The sequence below is a fragment of the Ctenopharyngodon idella genome, chromosome 1, assembly GCF_019924925.1.
Source record: "Ctenopharyngodon idella isolate HZGC_01 chromosome 1, HZGC01, whole genome shotgun sequence".
Classification (NCBI taxonomy): domain Eukaryota; kingdom Metazoa; phylum Chordata; class Actinopteri; order Cypriniformes; family Xenocyprididae; genus Ctenopharyngodon; species Ctenopharyngodon idella.
In genome coordinates, this window is record NC_067220.1 from 13,266,966 (window position 1) to 13,287,634 (window position 20,669).

Genomic DNA, 20,669 nt, shown 5'->3' on the forward strand with positions numbered 1-20,669 from the left:
TATGTGAGACAATATGAATACCTGTGCCTCCTGAGGTATCTGTGCAGCATCTATGCCATCTGCTATGTAAGCAGTCAAATGTCGGTCAGTGGTGTTCAGAGAGTCCTGAATAAGGCGTAGGGTTTTGTCGTTCTCCTGGGCCCACTGCAGGCTCTTCTCCAGCTGCTGTCGCCTTTGTAAAGCCTGTTATTGACATCAGAAAGCGGAAGTGAATCAAGGTATGAGAAAATCCAATGAATACATTTATGTTTCAGCTGCAGCAATACAACTGGATCATTTTAAGTTCCTACCCTTTGCATTAGTTCATCCCAGCGTGTGTTGTAGTCCTCCACTTTTTTGTGTATGAGCTCATCGAGGACTCTGCCATCCATAAGGGTCTGGGCTAATTCACGGATCTGGTTGCGGTTATATTCAGGATGCTCTCTAATCATTGTGTCTAAGGACTGTAGGGAATGAGAAACCACTTTAATACCAATGATTTAGATGTCGTTTTCAACATGAAACTCAATAAAAGGTGCTTGCATAGTGATGATGTTTTATTTTTATTGTTTTTATTTTAAAATTATTTATATACAGGGCTGCACAACTCCAAAAAATTATATTGTGTTTATTTTGTCATATATTGTGACTGCATTCTGAACTGCGATATGACATTTCATCTCATATGAAAACTATTTCTATGTCTAAAACCTTTCACAAACCCAGATGGATTTTTTTTTTTTTTTTTTAATTATCTATATATAGGGCTGCACATGTTGACCAAACAATTATATTGCATTTATTTTGTCATATATTGTGATTGCAACTGTGATTTGACATTATATCTCATATGAAAACTATATATAAACTATAAGATTTCAGTTTTATTTCGATTAATTGTGTAATCGAAATAGCCTCATTTATTTATATGAATTTTATATTTGGTCATAAAGGCCATTGGGTGATTGTAATTTGAACTGCGGTTAGACATTTAATCTCATATGAAAACTATCTCTATGTTTAAATCTATATACAAGTGATTTCAGTTTTATTCTGATGAATTGTGTAGTCCCATTTATTTATTTTAATTTTCCAGTAAATTTAATTAATTATTATTTCTTCATCAACTCACAAACCCCCTGCAGTTTCCCCAATTTGGGAAACTCACAACTGACAAACCCCCATTATGGAAACCCTGCACTAGAATTTCAGAAGAGATCTCAATAATCATCTAAGAAACGTCTGAGACAAAGTGGAACCTCCAATGAGAATGGCATTTAAGTCAGTCTCCTGCAATATAAAAGAACAACCTCTTAACAACACAATTTTCCTATGGGACAGATTGACCTTTCCAAGCCAAACTCTAACCCAAAATGAAAATTGTGTCATCATTTACTCACCCTCATGTCATTCTAAACCTATACACTCTTATTTTAACAGTGTGACACAAAAGGAAATTTATTTTCGCAGCTCTTATAACAACAATGGTTCACAGTGACCACAGGCTGTCAAGCAATAAAAAGGACAAAGGCCATATGACTCATGCACAATATTCCAAGTTTCTGAAGCCATATGTCATCCTCATGTGAGGACCAGTGTTGGTGGTAACGCATTACAAGTATCTTGAGTTACGTAATCAGATTACTTTTTCAAGTAACTAGTAAAGTAACTCATTACTTTTTCAACGTACAACAAAATATCTAAGTTAGTTTTTCACATTTATTGATTGACAGCTCTCCTGTCCCAGGGGTGTTGTGTGCGCTGTACTAAATATGATGGATATTGTAGTTCTAGACTGAATGTGAACATGCATTTACTCATCTCACTTGCACAAAAACATTCAGTATTCCTCAAAATGAATAAAAACAGTGAAATGCAATCTAAGAATTTTACGCAAACCTGTAATTAACTACATTAAATTACACATATATACATAGTTATATATATTTAATCTCACTTTATTAACCAATGTCTTTCCTGCTGACCTTCAATGATCTAATTCAACGATACTAATAAGCAAAAATTACTTTAGATTAGATTTAGAAATAAGAGTGTTGAACTTCCTTCTCTTGTATCCTATTCTTCTTTACTCCAGAATGGCAGCACAGCTGAAAGGTTTGTTTGAACTGTGCCCTCTACTGTACAGGCATAAATATGCATTTCCTTCAGCCTGAGGCTTATTCATTTCACTTTTGGTATGAAAGGGCCTTTACATTTGCCGAAAATGGAACTTTTTTTGTTGTTATTAAAAAACAAACAAGCAAGCCCAGCCCAGATGAGAAAAAGTAACGCAAAAGTAATGTAACGCATAACTTTTCATAAAAAGTAACTAACACAATTAGTTACTTTTTAGGGAGTAACGCAATATTGTAATGCATTACTTTTAAAAGTAACTTTCCCCAACACTGGTTAGGACCAGATCAAAAACTATATTCCTTTAATATAGTAACCTGGCTTTCAAAATGCTACCTGTTTTAGTAAACAGTCTCATTCTATCGCTGAAGTACATCTCAAAGATTTTAAACACTCACAGTCAAAGCTTCTTCTATTTCCTCTACACCTCCTTGAAGGCTTTCTGTTTCATCAAGTTTCTTCTCCAGTAGGTCCATCCAGGCATTCTCCAAATCCAAATAAGATAGGAGCTCACACCAGCATGCCCACACCTCCTACAACAGCCAAGAGAAATGGACAGATGTGTGCGGTTAATCAAACATATCACATTGGGCCAGTGTCCGGAGAATATGATAGAAGGTCAGAAGAAACACGTTAGTGGTTTGAACTGAAAGAGCCTAGTGCAAGTAACATCAAAGTCACGGGATTGATTCCCAGGGAACACGCACACACACTGATAAAATGTAAACCTTAAAAGAACTTTAAGTTGCTTTGGATGAAAGTGTCTGCCAAATGAATAAATGTCAATGAACTAGACACTATCTGACTCCCGAGCGCAATCCCATCACTGGCACAATATCAAGCTCACCTCTAAAGTCTTGCATTTTCCATCGAGTCGGCTGCACAGTCGCTGGTAGTTAGAAGTCAAAACATCCAATTCTGCCTTCAGGGCATCATGGGCCACGGGAGGAGCCTTTGAAATGAAATTGGTGACTTTATCCGTCAGTAGCTTCACCTTTGTTTCCTTTTGATGGACTTCCTCTTGAGCCCGCTGAGTGGGAGAGAGGAGAGGAGATTATGAGAGCATTCAGATGTTTCCACCTAGGTTAGTGAACATCAGCATTCTCCTAAGCCTCCGTTTGCTATGTTAAGCTAAGCTTGGCACTGGAGCAGAGAGAATACAAGACAGAAAGATCCCTGCTGTTCACTGTTGAACTTGGAAAGTTAAGCAAAAATTTGCCCCATTTACTTCAAAAAAAAGCACAAAGCAACAGGATCACACAGAGGTGAAAAGCATCCGTGCACTGAGACGGCACCTGTTAGGAAATGAACATATCTCAGTTGTCTAGGTGTCAGTCGTCTGCCATCATGAAAACTGTCTGGGGAGCTTCTCTGACACTCTTTTCCTCAGTAAAACATGTTCGTTTTCTTTTCTTTAAACTTGGTGTCTTGGCACTTTCAATGAATGGGGTACAAATTGGTGTCCCTTGACTGTTCTTAAAAGAAATAAAGGCACAAATCCCATGTTCTCTAGTGAGATGTGTTAGACAAGCCATTATTGAACATAAAATTAACACAGCTTGAAAAGTGGAAAAACAATGTCTGTCTCCCCCTTAAAATGTAGATTTTTGCTTGGTCCACCTCAATGGTCCTCTAGTATCCAACAATTGAAAATGTCAAAATTTTGACAATTTATTCAACTCATATTCAGATCTTTGTAGAAATTATAGGCCAGATTTACTAAACAGGGCAAATTAGAGTGAGAACGCAATTCCAAAAAAGCGTCTTTGGGAGTGGAAGATTATGCGCGTGATCTACTGAAGATGTGCAAATTAATGAACGCAGCTGGATCATTTCCATAATGACCAATGCAATCTACCAAAAGCAGCGCAAATTACATGATTTTTTTGGGCGGTAAATAATGGTGCAAATACCAGTAAACTGACTAGCGCAAACCTTACGTAAACCACCTCGTGTGATTCATTTAAATACTTTCCCACCATAAATTTTGCGTCTGAAAGGCAATAAGGTCAGCCGCAAAAATAACCCTGTCCATGCCTTTTCAGTGCTATTTAGCGCAAGCTGTAAATATATATATATATATATATATATATACAGTATCTCACAGAAGTGAGTACACCCCTCACATTTTTGTAAATATTTTATTATATTTTTTCATGTGACAACACTGAAGAAATGACACTTTGCTACAATGTAAAGTAGTGAGTGTACAGCTTGTATAACAGTGTAAATTTGCTGTCCCCTCAAAATAACTCAACACACAGCCATTAATGTCTAAACCGCTGGCCACAAAAGTGAGTACACCCCTAAGTGAAAATGTTAAAATTGGGCCCAATTAGCCATTTTCTCTCCCCGGTGTCATGTGACTCATTAGTGTTACAAGGTCTCAGGTGTGAATGGGGAGCAGGTGTGTTAAATTTGGTGTTATCGCTCTCACTCTCTCATACTGGTCACTGGAAGTTCAACATGGAACCTCATGGCAAAGAACACTCACTTCTGTGAGATACCATATCTATCTATCTATATATATATCTGTCTATATCTATCTATCTATCTATCATATATATATATATATATATATATATATAAAAACTGTCAAGCGATTAAAATTTTTAATCTAATTAATTACACGATGTGGTGATTAATTAATCTAATTAATCGCACTTTAATCACACGTCTAATTTGGCTGAGAAATTACCCCCAAAAGATCATCAAAGCGACATTGCAAAAAGTAGCTTTATAAAAAAATATTTTATTTGATTAAACATGAGGGTGAGTAGCCCTAAATGATGGCAGATTTTTCATTTTTGGGTAAACTATCCCTTTAATTTTTTATTTTTTTATTATTATTATGAATATGGAAATATGATTTTTTTTATGAAGTGATAGTCTAAAAAAGAATCTAAAACTGCCAGTAGGTGGCGGTAAATGTCTTAATGAGTCATTAAGTCATTCATTCATTCAATTCAAACGGCTGATTCATTCAGGAATGAAGTAAATGGTCGCTCTTTATCAATGGGCCATTGAATCATTGATTCACCTGATTAATTCGTTCAAAATGCGAATTCATTCAGAAACGAAACGAAACTGCTGTGTATTGCTCGGAGACGCAGAACTGTTCTGCTCAGGATTACAATGTTTTCATTTAAAACTAAATAAATCATTATTTTGCCATAATAACACTATATTAAGCGTTGCTTGATTATACAATACTTCCTGGTTCTGTTGCCAGTGATGACTCACGTGAGCCACCCGCTGGTGCATGCGCAAATAACACCCGTCTACAATCTCCTCAGACGCAGATAATTGCTGTTGCTAGTGTAAACGATGCTTCCCGTGGGGATAAACGCTTTCAATTCATGGAAATTTCGCTGCTAGAAGAAGAAGAAAATGCAAACAACATGGTTGTACAGTGCAAACTCTGCCTTCCAGCTACAAAAACACTCTCTTTATCAAAGGACTAAAAAATAATCTGTAATACCATAATGTAGCCACTAGATGTCTGTATAGCCCTTTATATATATATATATTTTCAGGGCTGTGTATTCCCAAGTTGTGGAAATAAGACATGATTGCTTAGTTTTAATAGGTTTTAAAAGTAACCAAAATGCTAAACATTAAAATTAAAGCAGAACAAATATGAACAGAAATGTCTGATCTGAGCTTGTTCAGTTTGGTTATGATCTGATGTGACTTTTATATTTTTAAGCTCGAAACAACAATAGATAATTTATATTTGCAATAGATAATTTATCAGATTTTTAAAATATTTTTATTCTTGAGACCCATTCAAAAGTATGGAACGTGTGACATTTAAAAACTTGCAGAAATTGAGAAGAAATAATTAAAATTAAATTTAAAAATGCAATTTATCTAGTTCTTTCTTTCTTTATATAGGCCTATGTGACCTTCAAGTAATCCAAAAGTAATCAGATTACATTACTTTTATATTGTGGTACTTTGATTACGTTACTGAATACTTTTTTTATGAAGTAATTTGTAACTGTAACGGAATACATTTTTAAAGTAACCCTCCCAAGCCTACGTAGGTCAGGGGCGTGGCGGGTGCGTTAATTGTGTTAATAATTTTAACACGTTATTTTTTACTGTAACTAATTAATTAACGCGTTAAATCGACAGCCAAAATATATATAAATATATATATATATCACTTTTATTTTATCCATATTGTTATATGTAAGACATCACTGACAAGAGACTACTCTATTATGTTTTCTGAGCAACAAAATTTTCCACTGAAAAACAAACCTTCAGCTCCTCCACAGCCTTATGAAGCTCTTCAGGTGTTTTGTACTGGAAGTCTCGTTCCAGGTACTCTTCCTCGGCCTGAGTGATCCACTCCTGCATTTCCTGCATCTCCTTCCTCAAACTCACCGTCATGTCCAGCCCTCCTTTCAGGGCTGATTTCTTTGCATAAGCCTGAGGACCAACAACAACACAGTTCATTTTTGTTTTAACATCTACCTGAAACTGCAGGCAATGTTCTAATAATATCAAAAAGTTTCACTTTATATTGCCTAGGTGCGAAAATGGTATGCGTGGGCTTTTTAAGATGACTAAATTGCACCTCACTTCGTAATTAATTAGTATAATGCACCGTAAGCCCGTGTGGCATGTTAATTACCTGTTTGCAAATGAGCTCCCACTGAGCATTGAGCTCATCAAGCATCTTCTGTATTTTGATGGCAAACGGTGCCTCAGCTTCCCTCTTCAAGGCCAGTCCCACCTCATTGATGCCGTTCAGACTTGGTTGGACGGTGTGGATGTCATTCACCAGAGCCTGGCAAATCAAAACAGAATGTTTGAAATAGATGGTCTTGGCCATCCTAAAAACCAGGTCATGCCAATGCACCGACCCAATTCTACTAGATAGAAGTGAAGCTATCACCATTATTACAGCTAACTTACCATAGGGCACAAAAATATTGAAATGCAATTTGAGAAATGTAATTTCATGTTTAAGCTACAGTTTTCACGACTTGTTATATGAAAAATCATTTCCTTCCACTGCATGAAAAAAGAAGGCAGGGTCTTTACTGAGTCAGGTCCCAATGGCTTTACGGCTTATCCAACCGCCGCTGCGGCTATATTAGCAGGTCTCCCAACAACATATTTTTGCAGATTTCATCTTAATGAGAAACAGTTCTTCCTCTTCCAGACCGATGCTTTCATTTAGGCTTCGCTTTGCCTCTGCATAAAAAGCACCCTCTTCTGAATTTTAATTTTTGGGCCATGTTTGTGAAACACAATGGTAAGTTTTTTGGATCACTTTTTTTATTTTAGCACATCTTGCTCTAGATCAGTATGGCATCAGGAGCTTCTTTCCAAGTTTGGGAACACAAACTTAGTTTTTATTGCTAAATAAATAAAGACTGTCCTCACCGTGCACTGTTCCAACTGTTTCTCCAAAGCCTCTGCATCTCCCAGAGCTGGCCATTCCTCATTCAGGAAAACATCCACCTCTGCCATCCACTTCTGGAGAGTCTTTGTGTCATTCTACCATTGGATAAAATGATGCTCTATCAGAATATGCAGTTACATTTTTATGGTACGTTTTTATGATACACAACCCATAGGAATTTATTTTTGCTAAGGAATATTCAGGGTTCAAAACAAAGTGTTAGTTCATCCAAAAATGAAAATTCTGTCATTAATTACTCACCCTCATGTCATTCCAAACCTGCAAAACCTTTGTTCATCATCTTTTTTATCTCCCATAGAAAGCAACGAAAATACAGTGACTACAGTGGTTCAACCTTAATGTTATAAAGTGACGAGAATACTTTTTGTGCGCAAAAACAAAACAAAAATAACTTTATTCAACAATTTCTTCTCTACCCTCTCTCCTACACAGTTGACGCAGTGCAGCGCTTCCGTGTTTATGTCAGAACACTGGCTCAGTATTGGCCGACGCGGTGCACGCGAGAGTCAGCGTTCTGACGTAGAACACAGAAGCTCTGCAATGTGAGAGGAAATTGTTGAATGAAGTCGTTATTTTTGTTTTGTTTTTGCACCAAAAAGTAATCTCGTCGCTTCATAACATTAAAGTTGAACCACTGTAGTCACGTTGACTATTTTAACAATGTCTTTACTACTTTTCTGGGCCTTGAATATAGTAATTTCATTGCTTTTTGTAAGAGATAAATAAAAAAAAAAACTCGAATTTCATCAAAAATATCTTAATTTGTGTTCTGAAGATGAACAAAGGTCTTACAGGTGTGGAATGACATGAGGGTGAGTACTTAATAACCGAAATTTTTGGGTGAACTAACCCTTTAAGCTCAATAGAAAGCACTTGTGCCATACATTTATTCATTTGGCAGACACTTTTATCCAAAGAGACTTACATTGCATTCAAGGTACACATTTACATTTTATAAGGTCTTCTTTTGCCTGGGAATTGAACCCATGACCTTGGTGTTGCTAACGCTATGCTCTACTGTTTGAGCTTAAGAAAATGCATAACAAAAATCTGTAAAAGTTAAAATACTCAGTTTCAAAAGTCATAAGAGACACAAGGTGTAAACAGTATATGTGTTTAAAAAACAAAAAAAACATACAAACCTTTTCTGCGTAAAGTTACAGTATAACCAATTTTACAACTTTGTTGACATGACAATGCCTTAAACCCTTAAATGACCTTAAATAAGGTCATTTATCAAACAAACAGCTCAAATAGCACACAAGTAATAACAAAAGAATAGAGGTATTTTATAAAGTTCCAAATTTCACATTTATGCTTTTAAATCCTCTGAAAAGTCTCCTCATTTACTTCCACTGTAAGTGCAAAAAAACAAAAACAAGTGACACCAAAAAAACAAAAACAAGTGACAAATTACTACAATTTACAAATGCTATCGATTGAGCTTAATTTCTGTCGAACCCAGAATAGTCATCTGAGATTAAAAAGTGCAACCTTTAAACAAAATACTCTTCTCAGAAAGATGTGGTTCAAAACCTAGTAAGCTCTGAGTAGGCAGCTGACTAGGTGTTGAGACACAGCCAACATCTCCAGTGGCCTGCATTCAAATGCATTCTACTTGGAAAGCACCCAGCGTGGCGTAGGTGAAGTGTGTCTGCTAGAGAGAAATTAGAGCCAGTGTAATTTGCCTCATCAGCATATTGTTTCAGCACGTGCCTGGAACTGCTGTAATTTGGTCATGTGATCCTGCAGCTTCTGGATGTTCTCCTCCAGCTGCTCAGACACACGCCTCCAGCGCACCATCACGTTGTCCAGCTCGGTCCGGTACTTCTGACAGATCTCATGAGGTGCTTTTTGGAACACCTGCTCGGCCATCTTATTGAGGTCATCAACGTCACCCTGATGCTCCTTCTGTGATGCTTGAATTGCCTGCACAATATTTTGGCACTTATTTAGTGTGTTATTAATATTACCAATATTATTAGGCATTCACAATGAACGTTTAACAAATAATACCAATAATATTAACACAAAACTGCAAATCATCCTTTATCATATTATTATTCAAATAAAAAAAAAAAATGCACATATTCACCTAGCATATGTGGTATTTTGCTAATTAAACAATGTATTAAGTGAGTTTTATGCAATTTTTTATTTTCTAAATATGTTTTGGCTACCACCATTGTTTTTTTAGAAGCCAAAATAACATTTACATATGGTACATATGATTATAATGATGTTATATGGCTTTTATGTTTTTACTATGATCCTACTAAATTTAAAAAGTTAACATTGAAGTGTGTAATTGTTTGAGGATCAGATATTTTCTTATATCCCAGTTTAATGTGCAGGATCACACTTGGAATCTTAATGATTTAATAATGCTTTCAGAAACCAAATAAGTGTGTCGTACTTTCAGCCCCATTTAATACATTTTACATTGAATGGAGTGGTTTAAATCCATTCAGCATAATTTTGCAGGTTTTTGCTGAATAAAAGTAATAAAAAATAAAATAAAAATTTGAATAAAAATTTCTTTAAAAAAAAAAAAAATAATATATATATATATATATTTTTTTTGTAGTTCAGGAACATCATTCGAGAATGTTCAGGAAACCTGTTGAAAACAATAATTATTTTTACTATTTGTTTGGTGCCACTAAGAGATGTGTGCCACTAATCACTATGTGAAAATCTCAAACACTCAAATTTTAAATCTAAAAAAAATAATAATAATAATAATAAAAAAAATAATAAAAATCAAACCTTGATGTCTTTGAGCCTCTGCTCCATGACAGGGTACTCTGTCACTGCTGTGGACGGAATGGCTAGTTTATTCTCACACTGCTGCAGCCAGGCCAGCAGCGCTGCCATCACATCCTTATAACGTGCTGGTGGAAGACTAGACTGGACTAATACAAGAGAAAAGAAGACAAAACAAGTCTGAACACAGTTACCTACGCAATATCTGCCAGCAAAGTCCTGCAGTTTCCAACAGAACTCAAATGTCTATCATTTACAAAGTCCAACAAATGCCCCATTTCTTGCATGTTCGATTTTCACAAATAATTTACTATTAAGAGGCTAAATGAAGTTTTTAGCGACTCGCACTTGTGCACACATAACGTACAAGAGACTGAGGGGCTGTTTACATGACACTGTTTTAAACTAAAAACGTGAAACTTTATGCGCTTTGGTTTGTTTACATGACGACAGCGTTTTGGGTGCCTGAAAACGCAAACTTCTGAAAACGGGTTTCAAAGTGCAAGGTTTTGAAAACGGTCTCCGTGTAAACAACAAAAACGTGAATGAATGCGAAAACTATGATGTCATGCACATGCGTATTATGTTCAGTCTATAGTGTTTCATCGCCATCTAATGGCCTGCCAGCAGAATACAGCGTTTTTAGTCGTTTTCATAGATTCGTGTGAATGGGGATCGTTTTGACAATGGTGTCGTCTGTACACGGAAAACTCAAAGTAAAAACATCTCGGTTTTAAGCATATCGTTGTCGTGTAAACGTACCCTGGATGTGATTCAAGGTCCCAATATAGTCACGGCGAAGTTTTTTTTGTTCTTCTTCGCTTAGAAGTAAAAAAAGTTAAAAATACCTTTGCAGCGATATACTATTAACAAACATCCTAGCGCTGCTGATAGCGAAATTTTGATGAGTATGTAAATATGTGCTGCACGCTTTCCTCTCAATAACAAAATAAACACACAATAAAAACTGCAGCAGTGAGAAAACTGCAGTTAAGAAAGCATCTGATTGTAGCGATCATATGTATATGTCCACACATGACGTGTTTTTGTATGCAAAACCTGGAAGCGAGTTAGCATTTTAGGACTTCCGGTTCTATTGCCCTGAAGTCAATGCGTTTTTTGAATGGGTTTTTGCTAAAACGCCTGAAATAAGGTCTGTGGTTAACAAAGCCTCTAAATATTTTCACGTTTTGATCTATGACATAAAACACACCAGTTATAACCCGCTTGTGATTTTTTAAACCTTTATTGTGTCTTAAAAACGGCGGTTGCTAACAAATTGCTAAAAGGGACTGCTTCCTTTGGCGGGGACTTTAGACGTCATCATGACAAACAGGACTTTTGGACAGCATTTCTCATGAAAAAGTGGATAAGTATTCATACACAGTGCAGATCATAATCAGCGAGCATATTTTTAAACAAAGTTGTTTTCTAAATAAAGTTTGAGAAAGCTTGGTGGTGGTGACATTGATCCACGACCATGGTGTGCTGTAGTCCGTTTATAGCCTACTGTTAGCTTTTTAAATCTGACGACTTTATTTAGGCTTCAAAATGTATAAATGTTGTGTTAACTTGTAAAGATTATTTTGATAGACAAAACACCTAAGTGTCATAACCCTTTGTTAATCACAGAGCTTATTTTTTGCGATTTTCCAAAAGTCTATGGGAAAAATGCACAGGCTTTCGATCAAGGGAACCCGTGCGCCTCTAGCTTCCGGGTTGGCCTACAAAAACACGTCATCTCTGAGGTACTCTATTCACCTGCAACATGTCGACAGATGAAGTAATTAAAATGAAAGGCTACTGTTGTTGTTGAGAATTCCCAGGTGGTCACATGACATAGTCAGCCATGGGTGGAGCTAAGTCTCCTCAGGTGCACTGAATCATTGTTTAGCTGCTGTTGTTTGGTGTGCATGAAAAATGCAGCTGAAGCTGACATTCCTTTTCCTTCTCCTCAAAGAGAGCTTCTTGTAGCGCTGATGTGTTTCTGACCATGTAAGTTAATTCCTTTTGGTATTTAATGTTATTTCTTGAAGTTATGTATGTTTGAGTTCTATGCGATTTATCATTCATATGTACTAGTGTTCTTATCTGATTGCTAAACTGTTTTGTGTTGAGTTAATGGGATTATATGATTTGTTTGAGTTATATTGTTAATTGTATCTAAGACTAACTTTGTTCGTTATTGTCTTTTGTTCTTAGACACCATACAACTCTATTTTTAATCCTATGTTGCCATGGCTCGATTCCTATGCTTTTAATTGTTAATAAAGATCATGGACTGAGTACTGGATCCACCGTGTTTTAATGGACACACCATCCTGGTAGCACATTCCTGAACCAACCCATTTCTAAATTTTACAGTTATGATGGTTTGATTCTAAAGTATATTTAAGACTATAGTCTATATGTGACTAATGGGAATATTTTGAATGAATTCCTTTTCTTTGCATGACACATTGACATTACAGTACAGAATAGCTCTTTCGGCATTATCCTGAACATTGTATAAATATTCACTTCATGACATTGAACGGAAGAAGGTTCTCGGAAACATGCGTCAACATCACATCCCTTTTGATTTTCCTGGCAAAAACGTCCAAGGCCGTGTCCTTTACATAAAAATCAGTCTACACAGGTTTTCATAGACAACCTAGGAAGTCGTGGAAGGTCACTTTTTTTTTTTTTTTTACGTTTTGTTACAACCTGTTCACACATTGGCAATAAAAAAGCGATTAATACATGAAAAATTCTCACATACAGCCCCTTTAAATAATCTGATTATACCTTCAGCTACTATTCATAGTGAAGTACGCTCAGCTCTGTTATTTAAATTTTACCATTCTCCATAATTCTGATGATTTTGCCCACACAATCAGCACACAAAAAAACTGAAATATGGTGGATACATGCTGGTGTCTTGAATTGACCAAGTTTTAAGAATCTTTCTGGATTGTGTAGAAACTCTTTAGACACAATTTACCTTTAAGCCAGAGAGTATGTAAAAATTAGAACAAAGCCATAAAAATTTCAGATGCCTGTGTATCATAAATTGGGTAGAGAAACTCGTTGATTTGAAAGATTTATGAAAATGCTGCCAGCTCAGAAGCTAACATGATCAAACCAGACCACACTGCAGTCTGAATCCTATGAATGCTGTCATAGTACAGTATGTGAGTGATCCACTTTTAAACTCCCTCAACGTTAACCCAAATAGCATAGCACTAGACATCCCTCACCCAGAACAAGCTGTCTTTCCCTGGCCCTCAGGTCCTCGAGGACTTTGTGGTAGTGCTCTTGGAAGGCAGATATGTCAGCATCAAAGAGAACGGGTGTCTCTTCTTTCTGCCGCAGCTCCTGAAGTTGTTCATGCAGCTTGTCCACTTGAGGTTGTAGAGTGGAGAGGCGAGTAATCTCATCCTGTGAAATGAAATAAAGCACTGGTCTTGTAACATTTTAAACTAAGTCACATGATAATGGCACAAATACTGGCAGGAAAATGGCCCCATCTTTTTGCTGTCCGCCCTCGTCATCTGAAGTGGGAATAAACATGAATATTTAGAACTTATAACTTTACTCATAACTTCAAAGTGTCTATGCTGATTCAAATGCAGAGAATATTGTTTTGTTGTGAGGCAAATGTTTTTACAGACTTCACAAACTCAATAAAAACTTCATAAAATCTCATCTTTAGCTTTGAGTTTTCTCTCCACAACTCTTTCATTGCACCTTCTTTCCTTAGATGAAGCACATATAGAGTTTATTTATGATAAGCTGTTTAGAAATCCCAATTGCCAATAAAATAGCTCTAATAAAAATTGTATTTTTATTGATCCAATAAAAATGGTAACGTTGTAACTTATACAAATCACATTATTGCTGCCTGGTGCCATATGAGAGTCTCAGTTTTCTTTTTTCCAGATATGTGGACATGAAATATTGAAACCCTGTGTGTGTGTGTGTGTGTGTGTGTGTGTGACATATTAAATGAGTAAATCTGGGCTGGGGAATAGTAAGATAATGAATGGGTTAATCACATCAAATGATCAAATCATCACAGACACTCAAGGTCTTCAGGGAGACATGTCTCTTCTGAAAGACACATTACAGAAATTAGGATCTGGTAAAGAGAAGCAAGAAAGATGTTCATATAGAAAGCTGTCAGGTACAGATATACTTGTGGATAAAAGAAGTAAGAACAGATGAACAAAGAGAGACTTTAAACCTGCGGAGCTTTGATCACTCAACTTTTTTAATCACACAACTTGTCTCTCGGCCTGTTATATCATAATCATTAATCTAACAGGCCATCAGACAGTGGAAATGCACTCTTTTTTTTAATTAAATCATCCTATATAAGTACCATAATCACAGCTAAATTATATAACATCTAACTGCAGCTAAAATTCACCAGCCAGGTCTGCCAGAGTCCCCTTAAAAATGGTCATTTCACAAACTGATTGTTGATTGAAATTGATTTTCCTTGATCTTTTGACATAAATGACAGAATTATTTCAGAACCTGTCACAATGTAATGCAAAAAGCAACAACTATATTGGATCCTTCAGCAAAACTCAGAACCCCTAACTAAGCATTTAAATTCTCATGTACTGATTTAAAAAAAAAAAAAAAAATACAATTTTAAAAGTAGGCCCTTTTAAATAAAATTCAAATTTAAAAACTGTTTGCATGACATATATTAATTATCTATCAAAACAGATAATTGGAGTTTTTTTTTCACCTATAATGTTAATGTCTAAACTTCAGGGACCTTGGTAAAAATCAAGTAAAAAACAAACATCTGTCTGTTTCTAATGTCGGGAATCTTTGGAAGGACATGCAGATAGGATTGTGGAGGAGGTTCTGAAAGTTATAGCAAGTAAATCAAGCTCTTTTACCTCAAAAGATCAAGAAAAAAAAAACCCCTGAAGGTTATTTGTCTTGTCTGGCATGATCAAATGTCCTGCATCAATGCATCACTGTAGGGGTGGGTGATATACCGGCAGAAATTTGTCAACCGGTAGAGATTTTGGACTATCGTCTCTATCGCGGTTACGCTCACGTAACATTGCTGCGCTATGCTGTGACGAAAGCTTATCGTTTGCATGTGTTAAGTATTAAGCAGCAAAAGACAACTAATTCCGCTATATGCGTGTGCTTACAGAGAGACTGTTTCTCAGTGCTGCCTGAGAGACTCAAGCACATAAAGCCGCTGCTCATAAAGCAGTGAGGACTGAACTGAGTGCTTTTTGTCAACTAATTGGGCTTCATTGGTTAAATACACATATTTATGTGTCATAGTGACCATGTCTTTGCAAATAAACAGTCATTTATGTCTTTAGTGAATGTAAACAGTTGAGAAAGAAAACGCACAAGTATACTGGATCCGTGCAGTCGGTCTTAAAGTGACAGCATCCAAATTTATCTGCTGTCTTTATTAATGTTAATCAAACAACAAAAAAGAGAGAAAATCTCTCACTGCTCTTGACTGAATCACTTGTAACTTTAATAAGAATAAAGGTTTATTTAATTTACACAGTAAAGTCAAAGCAGTGTTTTTTAATAAATTTGATTACTTTATACAATTTATGTAGTATTTCTTATTTCTAGTTTTTCAGGTAGGTCTATTTCATTTGTGACTTTGTTCTATTATTTTCCTATATGCTTGTAATTAGTTTATTTGTTCTTTCTTTATCACTGCTTACTTGTCTTCAGTAAGCTTGAGAGTTGTTTTTTTTTTTTTTTTTAAACTTAGGCTAGTATTAGTTTTTTTTGTGATATTGAAAATGGTGACAAGAATTATCACAGTTCAATGGTATCAAAAATGTTGATATCATAACCTTATTTAAAGCAAAAATAATTATATTGTGATATATATCGTTATCGCGAAATAAAATTAATCAAGCGTATAGTGTAGTTCTGGCAGGTCACGTTAGTCAAGCTCGCATCAGCTGACACTCACATTGACCTATAGGAATACGACGCCTATCACCGCATCCGCATATATATATTCCATTCAGTATTATCAGCAGCTTTATCACATTGCTCAGGAGCTAATTACCCTCCTCCTTCCCCAGCTCCTCCTTTGTCCAGTCAGGACTTGCCCTTCTGATATTTCTTTTGATCAAACTCATTCTTCAATTATGTTGTTACATTAATTATTGTCATTAAGATAATGAATGATATTGCAATACTTGGTTCTGTTCTGTTTACCCTAAGGGGTGTTATTGCTGTTCTCCCTGCTCTTATCCATGCTAGGCTGCATGGATGGGCAGGGAGTTCTTGCCCAGAACAGAACCATACCGCCAATCCAACTGTATGCTAACTGCCAGTCATCTTTGACGATAGTGATCCTGACAGAACTCATATCGTGATATGCGATTTTGGTTATATCACCCACCTACGGAGCCCTGCACATGACATGCAGGAAAAAAAAAAACAACAAAAAAAAAAACAGTAGGCTAAATCGTGCGCAGAATTTACTATTTCGTTCCCTCGATTTACTAAATCATGCGCACAAATTAGCAAATCGAGGGAACGAAATAGTAAATCCTGTGCACGATTTAGCAAATCGAGGGAATGAAATAGTAAATCCTGCATATGATTTAGCAAATTGAGGGAACAAATTTTTTTTTCTTGCATGTCATGTGCGGGGCTCCGTACCCACCCCTACATCATTGCATTTTTTTAAAATTTTATTTTATTTTTGCATGAGATCAGATGAACACATGCAGCGGGTAAAGTGCATTACCTGGCCAGGCACAGGAATAGACAGACTGTGCCCTGTATATGGACACAGAACAGACACACATTGAAAGACAAATCTACAGAGGAACAAGACCCCATGCACAAGGACAGACACTGGTGGTTACCCTGCAACGCTCAAGCTGAATCCTCAGAGGCTCTGGCTCACACGCGGGCGGCGATTGGACCTTGAGCCAGTTCTCAGCGGTCACCACAGCCTGCTCAAGTTGCTGGAAGAGATTGTAGAAAGCCAGGACTTTGGTCTGGTAGGCCAACCACGCCAGCCTTTCGGCTAAGAGAGCGCAGAAATCAACCCATCGAGCACGTAACTGCTGAGCCGCTTGCTCGATGTCCTCGGAATTTTGACCATCTTTAGAGAAAGATCCATTAGGACAAATGAGACTCATGCATATTGAAACAGCATTTGCTGAGGCAATTAAGCTGCCAAAGGCTTTAGACTTTCAAAATAGCTAAGAAATGTCCCATCGATGTACATCTCTATCTATTATTAATAAAGCTGACATTATGCAGGATCTTATTACTTTAATTAGCAGCAAAATGCAGATTATTGCTTTCCAAATAAGATGGGAGATATTTGTGTGTTTTTTTTTTGTTTTGTTTTTTTTTTTACAGGAAAACAAGGGCAAGTTTTGAATTATACCAGGAAATCGAACTGAAATTAATGAGCATATGAAAATAATCCCTTTTACCGCTAGCGAGTTGATCCACCAAAGCCTGGGCTGAACGAGTGGCTTCTTGCAACTTCCTGAACTTCTCTGGCTTTTCCCTGTCAATTGCCTCAAAAATGACAGAAAGAATCACACAGTAAACACCAATTCAACATTTTAAAAAGTATTTCTTTGTGTTTTAATAATTGCGTTTACATACACTTTAAAATATACTTGCTATTACACCATTACACTTCACTTAATTTACATAATTTTAAATACTTATATTGTATATTTTAATGTTTATATTATACTTAATTATTATTATTTTAAAAGGAAAAAACTTAGCATACACTCAAAATTATTTTGAAGTTTAAAAGAATTCTAATGTAATATAATTCACGTTGCAGTCTAATATCTTGAATCATTACAAAACACGTCAATATTACCTACCAGCACTTTCTCATAGAGGTCTGCCACACTGCCCTCCTTACGGGAAACTGAGAACTCTGGATTTTGCAAAACAGCCTCTGACCGAGTCATAAAACTGTGAATTTCAGTAAAGTCCACATCAAATCTGCAGGGAAATTGATGAGAGAACAGCAAAACAAATTAGTTATTCTTGTTTGTTTGTTAGTCATTTGAATGTTGTTGGCATTGATTAGCATTGATTAGCATTTTCCTCTCACTGCAGGCTTTGTGTTTCAGCATCATTTCTAAACTCACATGTGCAGTTAAACTCATACAGGCTGTAAAAGTGCTTATTTAGATGAAAAAGCCTTTACTGCAACCTTACACAACATAAATTCCCTTGAGAATTAAATAAAAAACAAGCTAAATTTCACTTGATTTTCATGAGGTATCATAAGAAAACCTATTTTCATTATCTTACTTAGATAAATAAATACACTTGAAAGTAATATTTCACTTAAGTTGTGTCATGCGAAAAAGTAATGACTGTCTTTTCATTCAGAAAATGTGTACAAATGACTCCATTTTACTACAAACTGATCATACTGAGTGATCAAAAGATTGCATGTGCAATTCACACTAAAACAAACAAGGTTTTATGACAATAAACTTGTACAGTATGATCTGTTTGTAAGTTTGACTATTATCAGCAATTCTTTAACCTTAAATCTAGTAAAAGTATTACAATTAGATCAAAATATCTTGTTTTATTCCACGACACTACAAAAAGGAAAAGCGGATGGCTAGATAAATGTTTATTATTTTAAAACATGTTTCTCCAAAAGAGTTTTGTGCATTATATTTGTTGTGTACTGCTAAAAGTTGACAAAATTCACTTTTAGCAGATTTAAAGGGGACCTAATATGCCCCTTTTCTCAAAATAATATAAGTAATATAATATGAGTAATATAAGTCTCTGGTGTGTCCAGAATGTGTCTGTGAAGTTTCAGCTCAAAATACCCCACAGATCATTTATTATAGCTTGTCAAATTTGTCCCTATTTGGGTGTGATCAAAAACACACCGTTTTTGTGTGTCCCTTTAAATGCAAAAGAGCTGCTAATCCCGGCTCCCTTTCCAGAAGAGGGCGGAGTTTTAACAGCTCACGCTAAAGATACTAAACAACAAAAAAACTGGCGAATCTCACGCAGCCAAAATGTCAGAAATTGTCAGTAGCGGTATTCTGCCTTAAATTGTTGTGGAGTTGATTCAACTCATCGACTAGCATGTACCGTCATGTTAATCTTTTGTGCAAATCCAGCATTGAACTGACCCTCATTTGTGAAGCAGTCCAGCGTAAAATGATTTGCGCAAATATATAACTGGCTTTCTTCAGCACATTTCCTTCATAAATTAAATTCAACCATGGTCTCCTCAGAGGCTAAGATGTCGAGAGTCTATGGAGATTCTTCTGTTTGTTGGTACATCCGATAACAGAACATTTGTAACATTTTTTTGACACAGACATTGTATATCTCCAGCTGCGACAGCGAGGAAACCGAAATGGCGGCCTGCTGCCACTGTGGCTCTCTCAGGGCAGTATCTATGCTAATAGGGCAGATCGTCACCAGTCATGGGCGGGGCTTCTTATGTAAGAGTAGGGGGAAATCCGGAATCGCTCATTTGGAGAGACTGTTTATGATTTATGGGGATTATATAAAAAGGAGTGAGTGGACTTTTACCATTATAGGCTGGTTGTTTACATACACTGTGGACACACATCTGTGTTCAAACACCTTAAAAGTGAATTTTGCATAATAGGTCCCCTTTAATATCCAAAATATGCCTCAAATGTCCCTCCCCCTAATTCTTACTGGCAGATAGCATATAGGAAGGAAATCATGCACATAGTTCTGATGTAATTAAATCCTATTGGCTATTTAAAAAAAAAAAAAAAAAAGGACAAGCCCTTCAATATGTTCCACCTCAACTTTGTTTCAATAGGAAATCCATCAGCACAGGATAAAAGTGTGCTTGTCATGGTGTCTTTTAAGCATAAACCGCACAAAATGTATTACCTTCTTATTTTCTCAATCTTGAAATAGTGATAATCAAGATGAAAAAGCTTGATTAAGAGAAAAAACCCCCACAAAGTCTCCTATTTCTGTTGTCATAATTGGGTCCTTCATATTTAGTGACCTGTAATGAAACCATAAGCTCACCTTTTCCTAAGTTCTGAATCAACGACAATCTGTCGCTTCTTCTGAGGTGGAGGGGTAGACATGCCCTCCTTAGTATGCTTCACCATCTTTTTCTGGTTCGTGGTCACCTTGGTGACAGTTGCCATGGTTGTGTGCGTGAGCTCCGACTGGGATGTGGTGACAATAGTTGAAAACTAAGAGGGACAAAAGTTGTAAGACATGCATGTGTAAGTGTATAGATGTGTATACGATTCTTGAGTGCACATGAAAGAGAGAGGGTGAGATACAGTGAGAGCGGTTTATTTATTCTGAGTGATGGCAGGGC

At 36.3% G+C, this 20,669-nt stretch overlaps 1 protein-coding gene across 10 annotated transcripts in view; it reads right to left on the reverse strand.

Moving 5' to 3' along the window:
- The window catches only part of dmd (dystrophin), a 126,166-nt gene that overhangs the window by 73,093 nt on the left and 32,404 nt on the right, over positions 1–20,669 (reverse strand). For all 10 annotated transcript variants that reach the window (XR_007930290.1, XM_051894299.1, XM_051894275.1 and 7 more), the window contains exons 17-30: positions 20,366–20,538; positions 18,187–18,310; positions 17,776–17,863; positions 17,194–17,435; positions 13,561–13,741; positions 10,325–10,470; positions 9,272–9,484; positions 7,516–7,629; positions 6,758–6,913; positions 6,382–6,552; positions 2,960–3,142; positions 2,511–2,645; positions 291–443; positions 22–183 (exon numbers count right to left, since the gene is read on the reverse strand). Coding sequence is in view for 9 of the 10 variants with exons in the window: in XM_051894299.1 (XP_051750259.1) it covers positions 22–183; positions 291–443; positions 2,511–2,645; positions 2,960–3,142; positions 6,382–6,552; positions 6,758–6,913; positions 7,516–7,629; positions 9,272–9,484; positions 10,325–10,470; positions 13,561–13,741; positions 17,194–17,435; positions 17,776–17,863; positions 18,187–18,310; positions 20,366–20,538 (2,241 nt within the window). In the remaining variant the exon portion in view is untranslated. The remainder of the gene's footprint in view (positions 1–21; positions 184–290; positions 444–2,510; positions 2,646–2,959; positions 3,143–6,381; positions 6,553–6,757; positions 6,914–7,515; positions 7,630–9,271; positions 9,485–10,324; positions 10,471–13,560; positions 13,742–17,193; positions 17,436–17,775; positions 17,864–18,186; positions 18,311–20,365; positions 20,539–20,669) is intronic.